This window comes from Daphnia pulex, chromosome 12 (genome assembly GCF_021134715.1).
Source record: "Daphnia pulex isolate KAP4 chromosome 12, ASM2113471v1".
NCBI classification, from domain to species: domain Eukaryota; kingdom Metazoa; phylum Arthropoda; class Branchiopoda; order Diplostraca; family Daphniidae; genus Daphnia; species Daphnia pulex.
The window spans coordinates 1,275,741-1,293,132 of NC_060028.1; the positions used below are offsets into that span (position 1 = coordinate 1,275,741).

Sequence of the window (17,392 nt, forward strand, 5' to 3'; positions counted from 1 at the left end):
AGAATTTATTGATAATCCAAAACCCAATAACTCGAAGGTCGGGTTAAAAGTTTACCTTTAAAAAGTCTTCTTAGATAGAGCGCTCATGGTGTAGTGGTTAGCGTGTCGACTACTTATGAAGGAAATGAAACGAAAACGGTGGATGGTGCCAGTGAGAAGTATCACTGCTCCCTTGACATAGGGGTCAATATCAAGCGTGGAAAATTCACTAAGTGGATTACTGGATTACTACACAATCCAGTGTGATCATACGAAGTGGATTACTGGGCTCACAACCCAGTGCGACCCCCATCTTAGAGGGACCCGTTGAGAGTGAAGCGGGAAAGCCTATTACTAATAGGCTAACCCAGAAGTACCTTAAGTGCTTGCCCACTTAAGAAGGAAGTCTCTCAACGCTACGAAGGAGCATGAGCTTGTCTTCGAATCCATATTTTTTGTATTTAATTGAAAACTTTGTTTTTTATCACATTTTTCATTTGTTTAATTTACTGATATCCAATAGAATGTAAGCAATGTTTACTATGCTGTCCAGATAGTGGTTCAAACTTGGATTCATGCAAAACTATTTTATAGCCATATCTAATTTTTGTTAAGATTTTCTCTTGCTAAAAAAGTCTTCAGTTTGAAAATAAAGTTTGGTAATTATTTTTTGCAGATTTTGTGATTTTGAGCAAAATTAGTTCGTCAGCTTTGTCTTTTGTTCGAATTCAAACAGGTATAGGTAGATGGTTGAAGAGCTGCTCCTTATGTAAAGTCAATGAAGTAAAAATAAAATATAATTACGTTATCGTATGACTTGCTGTAAGATGGGTAGGCCGGGGATGGGTAGGCCGGTTTGGGGTAGTAAGCATTTGAGGCCACGGTGGCTATCAATAGGCAGCGGCAGACGATTGTATAGCACTTGGATGGAAGTGGATGAGCTTATACCTGCAAGTTAATTCGAGTTTTTGGTTTTTCATAATGTACAACTGACAACTTTGAGATTTTGTGCTTGTGTTTTTATAGGCCTACCTGGTGTGGGGCTTACCTCGACAAGTGGCCATTGATTTTTCTTTTTCAAGTGATGCACGACGAGCATTTTTGCACAGAAAAGATTATACACGCACATATAGGGATAGAACTTTTGCTCTCGTAAAACTGGGTGGGGCCCCCGTTTTTTGTTATTTTGCCCTTGTGATGAATTTCGAAGCTCATCTGACCTCATTTTCACTCTTCATTGGCTTGATTGCAATTTTTATTCAAATACCCAATTTCATTCCGAAAAACGGTTCCTCCGACATTTTCGTTCAATCACAACTTTTCCGGTTCTAGCCTTAATTAAAACGTGATCAAGATTCCTCTTTAATTTAACAAATTGTAGTCGCCGGACGGCCGGAGCAGGTCGGAGCGTTCTCGTCTGAACTCATCTGAATTTAGACATCATATTTGTTTGTTCTGTGAAAACCTTATCATCCACGTCGTTCATGATGTGACGCTAATTGTTCAAGTTTTCAACTAAATCGTTCAATTACAATTTTCAAATTACAGGGAATTAGTGCCATCCCATCCCTAAAGTCCTGCATTAAACACCATCTAGCGAAGAAGGAATCAAAGACGAAATGCTGCCATCTAGCAATAAAAAAGGAAAGGCTTACACGGAACTGACGGAACCAAAGTAAACACCAACATGGCGGCGACCGGCGAGGTGTTAACCGTGAAGTGTTGACTGTCGTTCAATCGTTCTATTAACTACCTGTCACTTATTTTCCTTGCACTGAATAACTCTCAAGTCTCAAGTTATTTTATAGTCTTTCAGTAACTAAGCTTAGAAAAGCGCAAGTGGAACATGTGATTAGCACTTAGCAGCAAGAGTTGGAATGAAGAACAGTTCAGCAGGCCTACAAGTAAATATGTTTTGAAACCATTCATTTTCTTCTTTTCAGTGTGGCGTAGAATAGATTTGTGATTTAAAAAAAACTTAAGAATATGCTAAGGATTCAGCAGCATGTGTCCTTGTTCACGGTTGTTATCACGTTCAGAGTTTGAGTAATCCTTTTTGTTACATGCTGTAGCATGAGAAAAAATCGAAAAAAATAGATAGCTTTAATTAAAGTGTACCATAAGTGTTCATGGATCCCTTTTTATTTCAGTTGGACAACTGTGACAGCTAGGAACTTTTGGGAGTTGCTGTTGATTTCTATCTCCGAAGTCAGAATTTCTCAGAAATAAATTACTTGATACATCAGTCTTCAATGGTAAGTTTATTAAATATATTAGTTTGTGTCCCTTTAAATTAGGCTCACAGATGACATGATTTGCGGACTGAAGCATAAAACCTATTGAAAATGTATAGTATAGTATTATTGACGTATACGACCGAGTGGTTAACACGTCGGGGATGTGAGAATTAGCGGCTCCGGAGGAGGCCACAACGAGGACGATTTGGGTCACTCAGGCGAATCCATGGCTCGATTTTCAGATTTTGTTGAATTAGAAAGTGTAAGACAACAAATTTCTACCTTTCTTGGTATTGTCGCGTTGAAATATTTTTTATTTAAACTTTCTTTTTGTTGAATGTGAAAAGCATTTACAGATACTAGTCCCTTTTTCTGTGATGATGGGTTCAAATACTAGCTGACTTTAATCAAAACTTTTTTCGATTCCGAATCCCCATTTAAATTTATTTGAAAACAAAAATTTAGCATCAAAATTCATTTTTCAATTATTTTCGAAATTTTACGATGATTTTAAATTCAAATATTACGTGACAAATAATTAAATGGTGAAATTTGGCTGAGAATAATTTATTTTGATGAATTGATTAATTTGGGTTCATTTGATATTAGATAATTAGTTAATTATCTGTTTACTTGATTATTAGATTTGATGAATATCATAAAGGCAATACCGATAACCCCTTGATAATTGATATTCATTTGTTCCCAGTGACATTTAAAAAAAAGATAATTAAGCTGTTTATGATCTGTTTCGTATTTATTCGATTGTTAATGATGCGTCAAAAATCAAATTTACATACAGGAATGATGATGAAACTGATTTTTTGTTTCAGGTGAATAATAACAAAAAGATGAGGAATGTGGATCAAAAACAGTGTTGGAGTAGAATGTTTGATTTATCATAGAAATTGGATAGAAAGGAGGAGAATATTCCCATTTGTTCCAGTAGTAGAAGGAATAGTCTTGCTGCTGTGGTTGCTGATCCGTTCGGAATCCATTCGAGTGATTGAAATCGGACTTGGGACTAACGACGCCTTGTGGACAGCTGGCCATTCGTATTGAAGTGGAGACAATGATGATCCGGACGTCGAGCAGTTAATTGTTTCCACGGGTGGAACAGTCGGAGGATCCGAATAAAATCCAGGAGTTGGAAGGACTTGAGTTGAGACGTAAGTATCTGAAAATATAGTAAAATCAATAATCGATCACACACATTTTTTTCATCCAATAGAGACTAACCTTGTCGACTTTGACGAGAAACGCAAGGCGTTGATCGACGATGTTGGCGATTTGTTTCACGAGTTGATGTTGAGACTCGTGAAGATCCAAGTTGGCGGGCTCGTCGACGGCAATTCTGAAACCACCACTGATGCAATCAAAAAGAGAAATTAATTTCAGGTAACTTGATTAAAAAAAGAAAAAAATCAAAATGCCACACCATAATCGATTTCTCAGAAACTCCAATCAGCTGGACCATTCGGCGACGACCTTCTCGATTGGGAAACGGATCTCTGGTGAGCTCTGCCCTCTGCGTCGAGTAGCTCCACCTGGACCTGGATTAGGAGGTCTGTTTCGTTCTTTAGCGAAGGGGTTGCTCCTTTTCCGACTTTGAAAGTAATAATAATTACCAGTGTGGTCACTTTTAATTTTATTCTAATCCGAGTTCAAATCTTTCGTCCTTATTGTAACAAACTTAAATCCTTCTCGTTGCTTTTGTAGGGATTAACTGAGTGACATAAAAATGCCTCATTCCTTCTTAAGGCTGTATGCATTAACCTAATAACTAATCAATTGAGTGTATTTAGGTTTACTGAATTTTTTGCAAGTAAAAAGTAAGTGAAAAAGAACGAACTGTGGAGAGATTAAATCAATTATTAATCCATTTTAAGATTATCCAGGCGGAAGTACTCAATCGGCATTGCTGTCCAGGATCAACAGCTTATTTGAGAATTTAGGTATTAACCTTGGAGTTTCTTCTCGTCTTTACCGATATCAGATAATTCAAAATATCCAGCCAGTTCGGCGTTTGACTTCTCAATGGTTCCCAGCTGAAAATGGATTGTTAAACGAAGAGTAATTTTATAAGATTTTTTTATAAGCGAAGTGTGTAGAAGCCCACAAGGAAGGACACAAGAAAATGTTTTAAAAATCACTTTGATTATAAAGTTCGTGAGAAAAAAAGGTTTTGAGGTGAAAGAAGCAAACTCGTAAGGCATTTATCGATGTATTTCCGCTTAATTACAAAATTCCATTTTCTTTGCTTCCTTTCAATGCAGGCTTCGTTCTCACGTCCCTCACACGGTAAAAAACCATTCGTTGCCGTAAGTTAGGACAATAGTGACCCAACGACCCCAGTTCCTTGAAGGTGGCAGTCACGACATTAGGTATAAAAACCTGCTTACACTCTTGTCAATTATGAGTTCCCCTATCGTGCAGCTGCTGGCTTTCATTAGCGTCATTTCTGACTGAAATCGCATTAATTCCCTTGAAAAAAAAGGATTCTGTCGACAAATTTCACCTTTTTCTAACCTGTTTCGCTCAGTACGAACGAGCTTATTGCCGTTCATGTTTGAAAGCGCATGCACATTTGCATTCGCGTTGAAAAGTAATTGATTACCAACATGCAAACTTTAATAATTTCAGGTAAAATTTTCCTCTGTTTTCACGTATACGGGAACATAATAATAGGTTGTTGCTTCGTCTTGCATTTTGGCCCTAGATCATTTTCAATTGCAATTCTCGTATCAGACTAATGTGACCTGCTGAATGCTATTTTAAATATAGGATATTTGTAAGGTACCTACTCGACAGAACTCTTTCAACACTTTTTTCTTATTAGGGTATCCTATCCCGCTGAAAAGACGTGATGATGTTGCCCCAAAATTAGATAGTGTTTGAGCTCCATTAGGAGCATGGTCCACATGTACAGTTTTCTGTACCCTGAGATCTATTCTATTGGCCTATTTACGTCAGTTGGACGATGAGTTAGAACGTTTCACCTGACCATTTATGTGAAATTTGTAGTACAATTCTTATCTTTAATTCGATTAATTGCTAGGTTAATTATATTTTACCTAATCGAGTATTTTTATTGTTATTTAAGAGAGCTTTATTTCGTGATTGGTCGAATTGTCACACATCCATCAAACAAAAAATTACATTAAGGACTGATAATAAAATTGGTTGTTGTTTCAGGTGAATAATTGTGAGTTGAAGATAAGTCGTTTGGAGGTGCAACACAGTTGGAGTAAAACATTGGATTGGGTACAGAAGATGAACAGAAAGGATGGAGGAGAGTATTTGCAGTTGTTCCAGTAATAGGAGGAATAGTATTGTTGCTTTGACTGCTGTTCCGGGTAAGATCCATCTATTGTTATAGAGTAGCTAGTTGATGTTGAACTGAGGACTAATAACTCATAATTCCAGGCGAACTCTCCGTCCAATTGCTCCTCCAGCTGGACCTCGTCGTAGAACTGGCGCTGCTGCCCTGATCGGGAACATTTTTAAGTGGAACCAACTGCATAATAAATAATCTGAAGGTAAAACTCCACATTTAAAACTTTTCTTTACAAATTTAAGTATAAAGGATAGGAAATAACCGTAACTAGCCATAGTGAAGATGAAACACTTAAGTAGGTAGACTAAACGTAAATTAAGAACTATTAAACAGAAACAAACAACAGAAATCTGTCCTGTGAGATAGTAGTGACTGAGATGTGGAGTGAACAAAATCCGACAGCGGAATGCGGAAATTTGACCATTTGGTTTCTTATGATTAAAGAAATATTTTTCGATGGTGTGATCTTCTCCATTGGCTAAAAAAATTAAAAATCCCGACAAACACTTCCTGCCGCCACGTCCGAAAATCTCTCCCAATAAACAGCTGCAACTGCCATATGGCTTTTCTTTCTTTGTAAATGGATTTTCTTTCAATTGGCACAATTTTGATGTTTGTTTATTTTCTCAACCTTTGAAGGCGATTACATTATTAATGAATTTTAATTTAGGTATAGATAGATCTTATGTTACCTCTCTCTTAAGTAATCGTCGTAATAATCCATCGTTTGATTCGTTGGTTCGATTTATATTGAATTCCGCGTTTTTTCCCCTTTTTGTTAAAACTTTAACGTCCACTTTGATTTTACGATTTTTATTCATTTACAATTTGTCCGGTTTATGTTAAATGTTAATGTCAAATCTTAATGTTTCCTGCTACAGGAGAAAGCAGAGTAAATGAACTGCCGCTACTTACAGTCATGCACACCCTTTGGCTTCTTGAGCACAGCCGCATCGCTGCAATTTTGTACACGGTGGTTCCGAGACAGACGAATGAGTTTTACTTTCAACATGCCCGGCGAATTGTTATTGCTGAAATGCAACACATAATTTACAATGAATACTTGCCCGTCATAATTGGTATGCAATGCTTATTTGCTTACAATTTTGCCTCTGAAGATTTTTCTTAGTAGCGCGCAATTCCTCAATATGTGGTTTTATAGTTCCTATGATGGCTGCCAAAGTTGCGTTGGGAAATGGCTATTTAAATACTGGAAATCCGGCGATATTTACCGAGATCTTCATTGCCGCCTTCCGCAAGGGCCACTCTCAATTGAAAAGCTTCATACGGTGTGTTACAATTTCACTTAGACGATTTATTCATTCGATTCTCAAATTATTAATAATAATCTGTTATTTTTCCAGACTGTTTGAGAGAGACGGAAGTTTCAGCAGAGATAGTAACCAACTTATCAGCTCTCAGATTCGTTCGATAACTCCTCCCGGCTTTTTGGATCCAATTTCGTGGATAAGGCTCTTCGGGGCCTCCTTCATGTACCTGCCGAAGAAGTGGACAGCTCTTTTGCTTTCGACATCACAAGTCAACTTGTTAAGTATGCTGTGTGTGAGTACAGCTTATAATTTAGTAAGCTGTGTTAGTTTTCAACAGCAAGAAAACGTATCAAAAAGCCAAATGTTACGTATCAGGCCAAAAGGAGTACACTTGGACTGGATCTGACAGCTCTCAACATTCAACGAGGAAGAGATCAACGGCCTGCCAACATACGCTAAAATGCTGGCTTTCTTCGGAAAACCTTTGCCGTCTAGTTTCGACCAATACCGATATTTCCGGTGTTCATGTCAAAATAATGAATGAAGTCGTCTCATATCGATTTTTTAAAAATCCATAATGTAATGACATATTCGTATCAGGTCGTCAACGCTATGAAGTTCGTGTACGAGTCAGTGTACGACATTGACCTGTTTATTGGCGGAGTGACCAAATAGGCGAATACCCAATAACCGACGCTGTGCTCGGCCCCACATTCGCCGATATCTTCGCCTTTCAATTTTCGAATCTGAGGCGGAGTGATCGTTTCTTTTACAAATTCAATGTCGATCAACCCACCAGCTTCAGATCAGGTACTATAATCAAATGCCCAAAGAAATGGAATCTTATTTGACTGTCTCAGACAGTTGTTCTACTAAAATTTTTCCCTAATACGTTTTGTTTGTTTACGTTAGGTCAACTGGCAGAAATTCAAAAAGTTTCTTTGGCGCGCATTATATGTGACAACAGCGATGTCATCCAACCCAAAGCTTTCCGCACTCCCCACGAGTATGTGTATCAGTGTATTGAATTTTTATTATTTATGTTGAGGCAGTTCTTTTATTAACAACATGTGTTCACTTTATTTAATTTTTATTCGACTGCTCTATTCGCGGTACTACTCTTCGAGAAAAGTACATAGAATATAGCACACAAGATTAATGATTCATGTATCATTTATCCCCGCAGGATTCAATTAATATTTGGATTTTGGATGATGTTCGAGCTGTCTGAAAAAGTAAAAATCTGTCTCCCTGTCTGTCTGGAACGGGAAGCAGTCCAGCCCAGTCCTGCCGTTCATTATGCTGCGAGTAATCTGTCGACTGTCACTAGGTGGCTAAAACCTAAAATTATGTCCACCAGATGGCGATGAGTCCATCGGTTAGCGAGTGACAATTGTCGCCATTTTCTCCCGAGACGAAGAGCGAGTGTGATTCTGAATGGAAATCGTTGTGATGTACGGCAAATTGAAAAGGTAATTTATTAATTTTATTTTCAATTTCTTAAAGGATACTGAATGTTGATTATTTGTGTGACAATAGCCTAGTATTTCTATTTCGCTTGGAGCAGCTATGGTACATTTTTCCCAAATGTCGTTAATGATGTCTTTTCCCTATACGGTCCCTGCACCTGCTGCACGTTTTGGTCAAAAAAACTTCAGAACAATTAAAGTAAATATGTTGTTCAACTTAATTTTATATTAATCTTTCCGCTGTGTCCATGTTGGAAAAGCTTGCCAACTGTAGGTGACTTTGCAACACTTATTCTGAGGGATTGCATATGCATAGCTTACGATAACTTCCTTCATTTTGTTATGTCATTTGAGACATTTTTCATTAAGAGTAATTGAGTTTTTTTATATGATCGACAGGCTAACAGCCTGCAAAAGTCTGAGCTCCTTTGTTGCTGCCCCTTATGCACACAGGTATTTGATGCAGCCAGCTGGTTAAGGAATGTTCCTCTTGCTACCTGTACCTGTAGTCCTGTACTGCTTTTTGAACATAGTTTCTATTTCTAGTTCTTTTAACTATGTTGGTACGACCAACAATTGTGTAGCTTTTTATTTGCAGAAATTTTCTGAATCAATAATAAAATAAGATAAGGTTAACTGTCTAATTTTATTAAGCAAAAAGGTTGTAAAATATAAGAAATTGAAATTTTGTGGAAGTTGAGTGCTGAGTCTAGCAGCAACCTTTTTGACTGTCATCGGAATCTAAATGAAAAAGAATGGAATAATTGAAAGTAAGATGAGAGATAACTGTAATCCTAATAATTTACCTGAACTCTGGCAGTGATCCTCAAATTCTTAAGGCAGATTTCCAATGTCGGACTCGAGCTTTTGCTTCTTAGTACCCCGCTTTAGCCTCTTAGTGGCTTTCTTTTTCATATTCCTCTTGGTTTGCCTTGACCTGGGTGCGCATCTCGCCTGATCATCTGTAGTCTCGCTACTCTCCTCTTCGGCTTGACCGTCATCGGAATCTAAATGAAAAAGAATGGAATATTTGAAAGTAAGATGAGAGATAACTTTAATCCTAATAATTTACCTGAACTCTGGCAGTGATCCTCAAATTCTTTAGACAGATTTTCAATGTCGGACTCGAGCTTTTGCTTCTTAGTACCCCGCTTTAGCTTCTTGGTGGCCTTCTTTTTCATATTCTTCTTGGTTTGCCCTGACCTGGGTGTGGATCTCGCCTGATCATCTGTAGTCTCGCTACTCTCCTCTTCGGCCTCTGTGTCTGGTTCAAATTGCACCCCTTCATCCTCATTCTTCCCTTCAGCTCCCTTGTCCTCTGTGCCCATTTTGTCTGTTTCCCCTTTGTCTTGGACGCCTTCGTTGTCCTCACCCTCATCACCCTTTTCTGGACTTTCCTCTTCAATAACTTCTGCGACTTCAGCTTCTATACCCACACAGCATTTCTTGAAAATCAAGAATGAATTAACAAAGAAACTAAAATACACACTAACCATTATCTGCTTCATCGGGACTGCTGATGTAATCTGAAACATAAGGTTCAATATTGTACTCAAATTCCTCAGAGGATGAGCTTGAGGGGGGTGGATCAACTCCTATTCAAATGATTAAAGTTAATCTTGGCGGATAACATGAAAAATATTTATATTACGGTGGCTTGAACAAATTATGCAAATAAACGTAGAGGGTTTATTAAAGGCCTGGCACCTAGAAGATAAAGAATGATACATTTAAAAAACTCAGATAGAATTGAGGACTTGACTTACGTGGGGCAATACCAAAGGTATTCATTTTCTTTATCCATATTGGTTAATGGTTACTTTCACAGCAAAATTGCCAAAATAGCGCGAAAAGCATGCAATAATACAGATCGAAATCTCAATGGCGTGGCCGACCGATCATTAAATTTATATGTGGCTGCCCTAACATTAAAATTATCTGTCAGTGCAGTGCTCTACGCAATTTGAGCACATTTGATTTATTGTTTTCGTTTAATATATCGCAGTCTCTTCGATAACTTATAATTCTTACATCAAGCCTACTGTTGGAAAACCTAAAATTGTTTCTCATCAACTTTTTGAGAAAAAGTTAAAGGGTTGTGCAGCCTACTGTCAATTTTGATCAAAATCTTTGTATTCTTTTTTCTGTCAAAATGACGCAGGTAACAAGAAACACTAGCTTTGTTACAGTATTGCTGAAATATTCTTCTCATCTTTATTAAGTTCTTCATAATTATCTGCTGTTTGAATTGGACTTGCTAAATCACAACTCTCATTCCATCTTCCAGAGAACCTTAGATATCTGATTAGATCAGTAGTTTCATGTGTGTTCCATGGACACTGAGTGAAAACATATTGATTGTAAATTGTGTGTATGGTGAAATTTGACATTTTTTAGCATGATTAAGAGGTAAACCTTGTCTGGATTCCTTTTTGAGTTAACCAAATGTAAAATTTGTGTGTGAATTTACAGATATTTTAGCCTATAATTTTGAACTGGCCAATTCATCTGATCACGAGGCCTGAACATATGCTGTTCATTTTGCTGAAATGTTCATTATGTTCCTTGCTGTGCTTCCTGACCTACTGTGCCTCATCACAAACCCCAAGCGGAAACATTTGATAACAATTAAAGTAACTATGTTAATGACTTTCTCTACAATAAAACTGATGTAGATTAATTTGAGATTTAGACAGTACGTTCATTAGCTTCACAAAACCCTAATTGATGCCGACAAATGAATGTTTCTCAATGATATTTAAACATTTGAAGTGTGAGCCATCTTTTATTTTCCTTTAGGGACTTTCTAAAAGGATTAGTAAACAAAAAATAGTTGATGCCAGCAAAACCAGCTATCTCAGTGACGACAACTAAATGAGGTTTTATTAAAAAGTGATAGAAAGTGAACCCTCGATTATTTTAAGCAAGGTTAAAAAATAAGAATAATTTTTTCCGTGATTTTCAGCACATCATTTACAAAGAATACTAGCCAGTCATAATTGGTAAAATAATATTATCATCTTTAGCTCATACTGATATTAGCTGTAGGTTCACAATTCTAATGTTGTTGTTTTAGGTCCCACTCCCACGATGGCTGCCAAAGTTACATCTGACAATGGTTGTTAATTGTTATTTGAGCACTGCGAAAGTGCGAATCCGGCCGTGTTTAATGAATTCTCCACTGCCGCCTTCCGCATGGGCCACCTTCAATTGAAAAGCTTCATACAGTGTGTGTTACAATCGGTTACAATTTCACCCAGATAACTTATTCAAGCTGCGTTAATTTCCAGTAACAAGAAAACGTAACAAAAAATCCATTTTATCAACAGGTTAAAGGGGGAGACATTGCGGCTTGATCTGACAGCTCTCAACATTCAACGAGTAAGAGATCACGGGCTACCAACAAACGCTAAAATGCTGGCTTTATTCGGAAAACCTTAACCGTCAAGTTTCGACGAACTACTTCCATTAATACCATTAGAGGTGAGCATCAATCATACTTTGACATGTCTTTGTCGTTGGTGTCGAAATAATTAACAGGTCATAGAATTCTTTCGCTCCATTACGCAATGGCGTGTTTGTATAAGGTCGTTAAGGCAATGAAGTACGTGTACGAGTCATACGACATTGACCAGTTTATCGGCGGAGTGTCCGAATACCCGGGGCTGTGCTCGGCTCCACATTCGCAAATATCTTCGCAAATCAGTTTACGAATTTGAGGTGGACCGATCGCTACTTCTACAATGTCAATCAACCCATCGGCTTTAGTTCAGGTGAAATTAAATAACCGATGAAATAGCTCATTAATCTTTGACAGTCTTTTTCAGTTTTCCTGCTATAACTTTCTGACCATACGATTTTGGTTTTTAATTTTTTTATCAGGTCAACTAGATGAAATTCAAAAAGTCTCTTTTAGCGCGAATCGTCTGCGACAACAGTTATGGCATAGGTCAAATCCAACCGAAGCTATGCGCACTCCCCACGAGTACGAATTTTTCTAAATAAATGTATTTAATTCATTTTTTTAACATCGTATAACCTGATCTCTAATTTCACTTGACTGATGTCTTAACGCGGTTGACTAATGCTTACATTTAATTTTTCCGTTTTTCTCAGATTTTACAACAGATTTGCACCGTGCAGCAATATTCCAGGCATCGACTTCTCCAAGATGTTTCTGCTATAAATATTGAAAGAACCACGATGATGAGGTGAGCCTCTTCTATTAATTTTTAAATGTGGATGATATGTATAGGATATATTGTTGGTAGCAAGAAATGAATCAAATTGCTGTAATTACTTAAAGCAATTTTATCATGGAAAAAGAAAGATAGAAAGTTAAACAATTATGCGCATTCTTGATCGTAGTCATAATGCTTTCATTTTCTGTTTTAAAAATCTATAAGGTAATAATAGCGTAAGTTGTTATGCGATTTTAATTTCCTAATGAAACGAATAGTTTACCCAAAGTCCACAGGGCGAATACTAATGCCCGAAGAAAACTAAACTGAACAACCAAGCCTCAACAAACCGATGACAAGTTGTTTGTGCGTTTGAGGTTTTTCAGCGTCGCCTTTGCGCGGATGTTATGGTCCGATAGAAAATCTTTTTGAAAATTGTCTTCCTATTTATTTGATGACGTAAACACAGCAGCATATCACTATTTCTCTTCGTGCGAAACACTTGAAAACCACCGCGAAGTAAGTTGAACGATACGAACCCAGAGTATAGTACAAATAATGAACCGCAGATTATTTGAGTTAAATAGAAAACACCTGTGTTATACCCGTAAAGCTTTTGGCACGATTGCGCTGGACGTCATTCCTTTCCTTTCTATAGCTTATTTCCAACCAACCAGAATAATACAGGAAGTACTATTAGTATTGTGCAGGCAACTGAACCTATATACTTTTCGTTTACTTTGTGAATTTTATTGCGGTATTGTGGGATTCGACAAATGTTTATTGTGCGGCCACGTTGGTTAAACACGTGCAAGAAAAACGTACTATATAACAGCGGAGATGAAACCAAATTTCCCAATCTCTCAGGATTTTCAGATCGACTCGTATGTTACCGAAAATGACTGATTGCTCTAATAAATGGTTCGTTGTGCTGTTCCTCGCTAGTTGCTTATGCCCACTGGTAAGAAATGCAATCCAAAATTTTAGCTCAGCAAAATTAGTTAAACTTTATTTTTTGTTCAAATTCAAACAGTTGGAGGTAGATGGCCGAGGAGCTGCTCCTTATGGCGAAGGTATGTTTTAGCTCATTATTTTAAATGGCACGACAAAGATTTAATAAATCAACCAATGACACGCCCTCGAATTAGAATTTTCTCAAGGAGCAAACGAAGAGGTTACTTTCACCGAAGAAGAATTTCAGGAAGCTTTACGGATCGGCCAAGAGTACGTAACGAAATGGGAACAACTGGAAGCCCAGATATTGGAAGTTGATCGCAATAGAAGCCAACATCATGGAACGAGTAGAGCCGATGAAAAGTATCACTCGCGCCGGTTCAATCCGCAGCGATACAACCCGGAAGCGATGGCTCAGTCAAAAGAAGCCGCTGTCTATCTGGTGGCTCGGCAGTACCTGAGTGATAAGTAAGTCTAATGAAATCTTCAATTAGAGAAAATTCTGGTAAAAATTTATTAAAATTCATCTTAGGTTGGGAATCCCAGCCGAGAAGATTGGAGATTTTGAACGGTCGTCTACTTTTGGAAGCGATGTCAGCGACAGGCAAATTTGTGACTTTAACTCCAAGTTTCGCACTTTCGATGGGACGTGTAACAACGTCGGAGTTCCATCGTTCGGGAAATCGGGTACCATTTTCAACCGACTCGTTTCCACCCCGAGCGAAGGATATGACGACGGTGAGTTGAATTTTCTTTTACATTTTATTTGATCCATTTTCGTCTTATGTTATTATCGTTACCTATGCTTTTAAATTACAAAGGTGTGGCGACTATTCGAAGGAGCAAATTAACGCGGAGTCCGTTGCCCAGCGCCCGTCTCGTATCCACTACAGTTTTGAACAACAAAAGTTTTTCCCGTCTTGACGTCTCCCTGCTGACGATGCAATGGGGACAATTCCTCGATCACGACTTGACGTCGACCCCGACTTTCACCAAGAGTAAGTGGCTAAATACTATGACTTATTGCGACTTTGGTGTTATTATAATATTATATGGCATGTTATGTTGCAATTTCGGGTGAAATAAGGTGATGGATCTGAATTTCTGTGCTGTTCGGCCCAACAAACTGGCGTCAATGTGGCACCTCCTCACCCAGAATGCCTTCCCATTGCCATCCCAAGAAACGATCCTGTTTTCAATCCATTGGGTAACGGTCAAGTGACGTGCATGAATTTCATTCGCTCGACATTTGGAAATAATTTGGACGGAACCTTTCCCCGAATGCGATCACAGGTATTATTCATCTAGCGCATCAAATTGTCAGTTTGTTTTCATGTTATTTTGTCATCAAATAGATCAACGCTTTAACACACTGGATCGACGGCTCGAACGTTTACGGAAGTACAGCCGCAAAAGCCAGGTCCCTGCGGGATTCGACATCCGGTAGGGGCCGGATGAGGACATTCATCAGCAATTTAGGTCGTCAAATGCTGCCTTTGGGCAACTGTCCAGTAACCTGTTTTGATGCAGGTATATCTTGTTGAATAATTTATTACATAATCTTCATACCACATACAATCATCGGTATCCCACTATCCCAGCATTTTAGATTTTTTAAACGGTAGATATACTGGGGCCTAGCAAAAGGCCTAATTGTCTCAATGAACTTTATTTTATTTGTTAGGTGATAGCAGAGTCAACGAACAGCCGCTACTTTCAGTGATGCACACCATTTGGCTTCGTGAGCACAACCGCATCGCTGAAAACTTGTTCAGGATAGTTCCGGGTCAGACGGATGAGTTTTATTTCCAACACGCCCGGCGTTTAGTTATCGCTGAAATGCAGCACATCATTTACAACGAATACTTGCCAGTCATAATTGGTAAAATATTTTTATCATCTTTGGCTCATTTTTATATGAGTTGTTGGTACACAATTCAAATGTGTGGTTTTAGGTCCTACGATGGCTGCCAAAGTTAATTCTGAAAGTGGCTATTCAAATACTCTGAATCCGGCCGTGTTCACCGAGTTTTCCACTGCCGCCTTCCGCATGGGTCACTCTCAGCTGAGAAGCTTCATCCGGTGTGTTATTAATATCACACGGAAATTTGATACTTTGCCGTTTTTATTTATATTTGATGTTTAAAATCTGCCCAGGCTTTTCGAGAGAGACGGAAGTGACAGCAGAGAGAGTTACCAACTCTCGGACTCGTTCGATGATTCTTCTCGGCTCTTTGGAGCTAATTTCATGGATAATGCTCTCCGTGGACTTCTCCAAGTACCTGCCGAAGAAGTGGACAGCTTTTTCGCATTCGACATTACCAGTCAACTTTTCAAGTAAATACTAGTTCTTGTTATAAATTAATCCAGCGGTTCAAACAGACGATGTTGTTGGTTTGGCTCACTTTTTCTAGGCCAAAAGGGGCAACAGTTGGGCTGGATCTGACAGCATTCAACATTCAACGTGGAAGAGATCATGGCCTGCCTACATACGCTAAAATGTTGGCTTTCCTTGGACAACCTTTGCCGTCTAGTTTCGACCAACTGCTTTCTTATATACCAAACGAAGTGAGATTTGATTATTACCCTTTTAAATATTTCCGGTGTTCGTGTCAAAATAATGAATTAAGGCATCTAGTCGTCTCACATCGATTTTTTTAAAATCCATAATGTAATGACATATTCGTATCAGGTCGTCAACGCTATGAAGTTCGTGTACGAGTCAGTGTACGACATTGACCTGTTTATTGGCGGAGTGACCGAATATCCTATGCCCGACGCTGTGCTAGGCCCCACATTCGCCAATATCTTCGCATATCAATTTTCGAATCTGAGGAGGAGTGATCGTTTCTTTTACAAATTCAATGTCGATCAACCCACCAGCTTCAGATCAGGTACTATAATCAAATGCCCAAAGAAATGGAATCTTATTTGACTGTCTCAGGCAGTTATTCTACTAAAATTCTCCCCTAATACGTTTTGGTTGTTTATGTCAGGTCAACTGGCAGAAATTCAAAAAGTCTCTTTGGCGCGCATTATATGTGACAACAGCGATGGCACCGTAGGTTACATCCAACCCAAAGCTTTCCGCACTCCCCACGAGTATGTATATTTCATTTTTGCTATATTTGTATTGAAGCAAGTATTTTATTAAAAACATGTGTACATTAATCTACATAATTTTTATTTGACTGCTCTATTCGCGGTACTACTCTTCTCTGGATGGCTGGATGCATCATTTGACTTCACCAGCTTATACAATCGACTTGTACCGTGCAGCAATATTCCAGGAATCGATTTCTCCAAGATGTTACCCCTTTAAACATTTTAAGAACCGTAGAAGGGCTGAGCCTTTTCCCACACGCTTTTATAGGGTGTTATTATTTTATTAATCTCTGAAGGTGAAGGTTGCATAGGATGTGGTATAGGATAAAAGAAATAAATTTGAAGACAATAGAATTCGCTATAGTGTTTGACGCAATTCAGCTAATATTTCTATCTAATTTCTAAAGTTTTTGTACCAACAGCAATTAGCAAACCGACAACAAATTGTGGAATTGGCAGATTGCAGCGAAACGCCTTTGCGCATGTTACGATCTGATAGCCAACCACAAAAGAAAAACATGGGAAAACCAGGTAAAGTCTTAAGTACATACTGATACACTAACAGCACTCGCAACCACCGTAGGCAATCGCAAAAAGGACGCATAAAATTGAAAGTAAGGAATTTCGTTATTAAGATTACACACCGACTAAAACAAAAAGACCGACGAATCGATGACATTGCATTTCCCCACAGCGGTCAACATCTCAATCACTAAATTAACTACAATACCCTTCTAACCAAAAACCTCGAGTTACATTTTTACTTACACCATTAGGAATTATGGCCAAGACTGCTGCTTCAATTTTGGCGGGTCTGATTATTATTCAAAAGGAGCACGACAGATCGAATCTCAATCTA

General features: G+C 38.3%; 2 protein-coding genes and 2 long non-coding RNA genes across 5 annotated transcripts; 3 read left to right on the plus strand and 1 right to left on the minus strand.

The window, feature by feature from the left end:
- The first annotated feature begins 1,526 nt into the window (after window positions 1–1,526).
- Window positions 1,527–8,929, plus strand: LOC124209197. The gene is made up of 19 exons (XR_006880814.1): window positions 1,527–1,883; window positions 2,130–2,234; window positions 3,050–3,385; window positions 3,448–3,614; window positions 3,672–3,830; window positions 3,936–4,048; window positions 4,106–4,171; window positions 4,235–4,423; window positions 4,493–4,600; window positions 5,412–5,572; window positions 5,643–5,755; window positions 6,435–6,632; window positions 6,716–6,842; window positions 6,918–7,105; window positions 7,200–7,634; window positions 7,737–7,830; window positions 8,011–8,296; window positions 8,364–8,492; window positions 8,693–8,929. It is a non-coding gene; the product is annotated as an uncharacterized LOC124209197 (long non-coding RNA).
- A 65-nt stretch (window positions 8,930–8,994) lies between these two features.
- Window positions 8,995–10,172, minus strand: LOC124209182 (dentin sialophosphoprotein-like). Its single transcript, XM_046607086.1, has 4 exons — window positions 10,060–10,172; window positions 9,945–10,000; window positions 9,366–9,888; window positions 8,995–9,300 (listed from the first exon to the last, which is right to left on the minus strand). The coding sequence occupies exons 3-4, from the start codon at window positions 9,826–9,828 to the stop codon at window positions 9,128–9,130; spliced, it is 636 nt and encodes a 211-aa protein (XP_046463042.1). The 5' UTR covers window positions 9,829–9,888; window positions 9,945–10,000; window positions 10,060–10,172; the 3' UTR covers window positions 8,995–9,127.
- Window positions 10,173–10,564: 392 nt separating this feature from the next.
- LOC124209204 lies at window positions 10,565–12,993 on the plus strand. Its single transcript, XR_006880830.1, has 10 exons — window positions 10,565–10,702; window positions 10,766–10,926; window positions 11,093–11,185; window positions 11,259–11,295; window positions 11,370–11,522; window positions 11,623–11,776; window positions 11,841–12,066; window positions 12,176–12,278; window positions 12,410–12,504; window positions 12,753–12,993. It is a non-coding gene; the product is annotated as an uncharacterized LOC124209204 (long non-coding RNA).
- A 284-nt stretch (window positions 12,994–13,277) lies between these two features.
- LOC124209168 (chorion peroxidase-like) lies at window positions 13,278–16,887 on the plus strand. 2 transcript variants are annotated; one of them, XM_046607051.1, is made up of 14 exons: window positions 13,278–13,435; window positions 13,508–13,547; window positions 13,623–13,896; window positions 13,961–14,166; window positions 14,250–14,426; window positions 14,516–14,721; window positions 14,784–14,958; window positions 15,113–15,310; window positions 15,384–15,510; window positions 15,586–15,765; window positions 15,843–15,996; window positions 16,121–16,322; window positions 16,425–16,530; window positions 16,681–16,887. In XM_046607051.1, the coding sequence occupies exons 1-14, from the start codon at window positions 13,361–13,363 to the stop codon at window positions 16,748–16,750; spliced, it is 2,190 nt and encodes a 729-aa protein (XP_046463007.1). In that variant the 5' UTR covers window positions 13,278–13,360; the 3' UTR covers window positions 16,751–16,887. The 2 variants fall into 2 exon arrangements, with proteins under 2 accessions (XP_046463007.1, XP_046463008.1); XM_046607052.1 differs by having other exon boundaries at window positions 13,299–13,435; window positions 13,635–13,896.
- The last annotated feature ends 505 nt before the right edge of the window (window positions 16,888–17,392 follow it).

Coding starts and splice junctions, on each gene's coding strand:
- LOC124209182 (XM_046607086.1), bottom strand. CDS start 9,828: ATGTTTCAGATTACATCAGCAGTCCCGATGAAGCAGATAATGGTTAGT. Junction 9,301..9,365: donor GGATCACTGCCAGAGTTCAG/GTAAATTATTAG, acceptor TTTTTCATTTAG/ATTCCGATGACGGTCAAGCC.
- LOC124209168 (XM_046607051.1), top strand. CDS start 13,361: ATGTTACCGAAAATGACTGATTGCTCTAATAAATGGTTCGTTGTGCTG. Junction 14,167..14,249: donor GAGCGAAGGATATGACGACG/GTGAGTTGAATT, acceptor TAAATTACAAAG/GTGTGGCGACTATTCGAAGG. Junction 15,311..15,383: donor ATACTTGCCAGTCATAATTG/GTAAAATATTTT, acceptor GTGTGGTTTTAG/GTCCTACGATGGCTGCCAAA.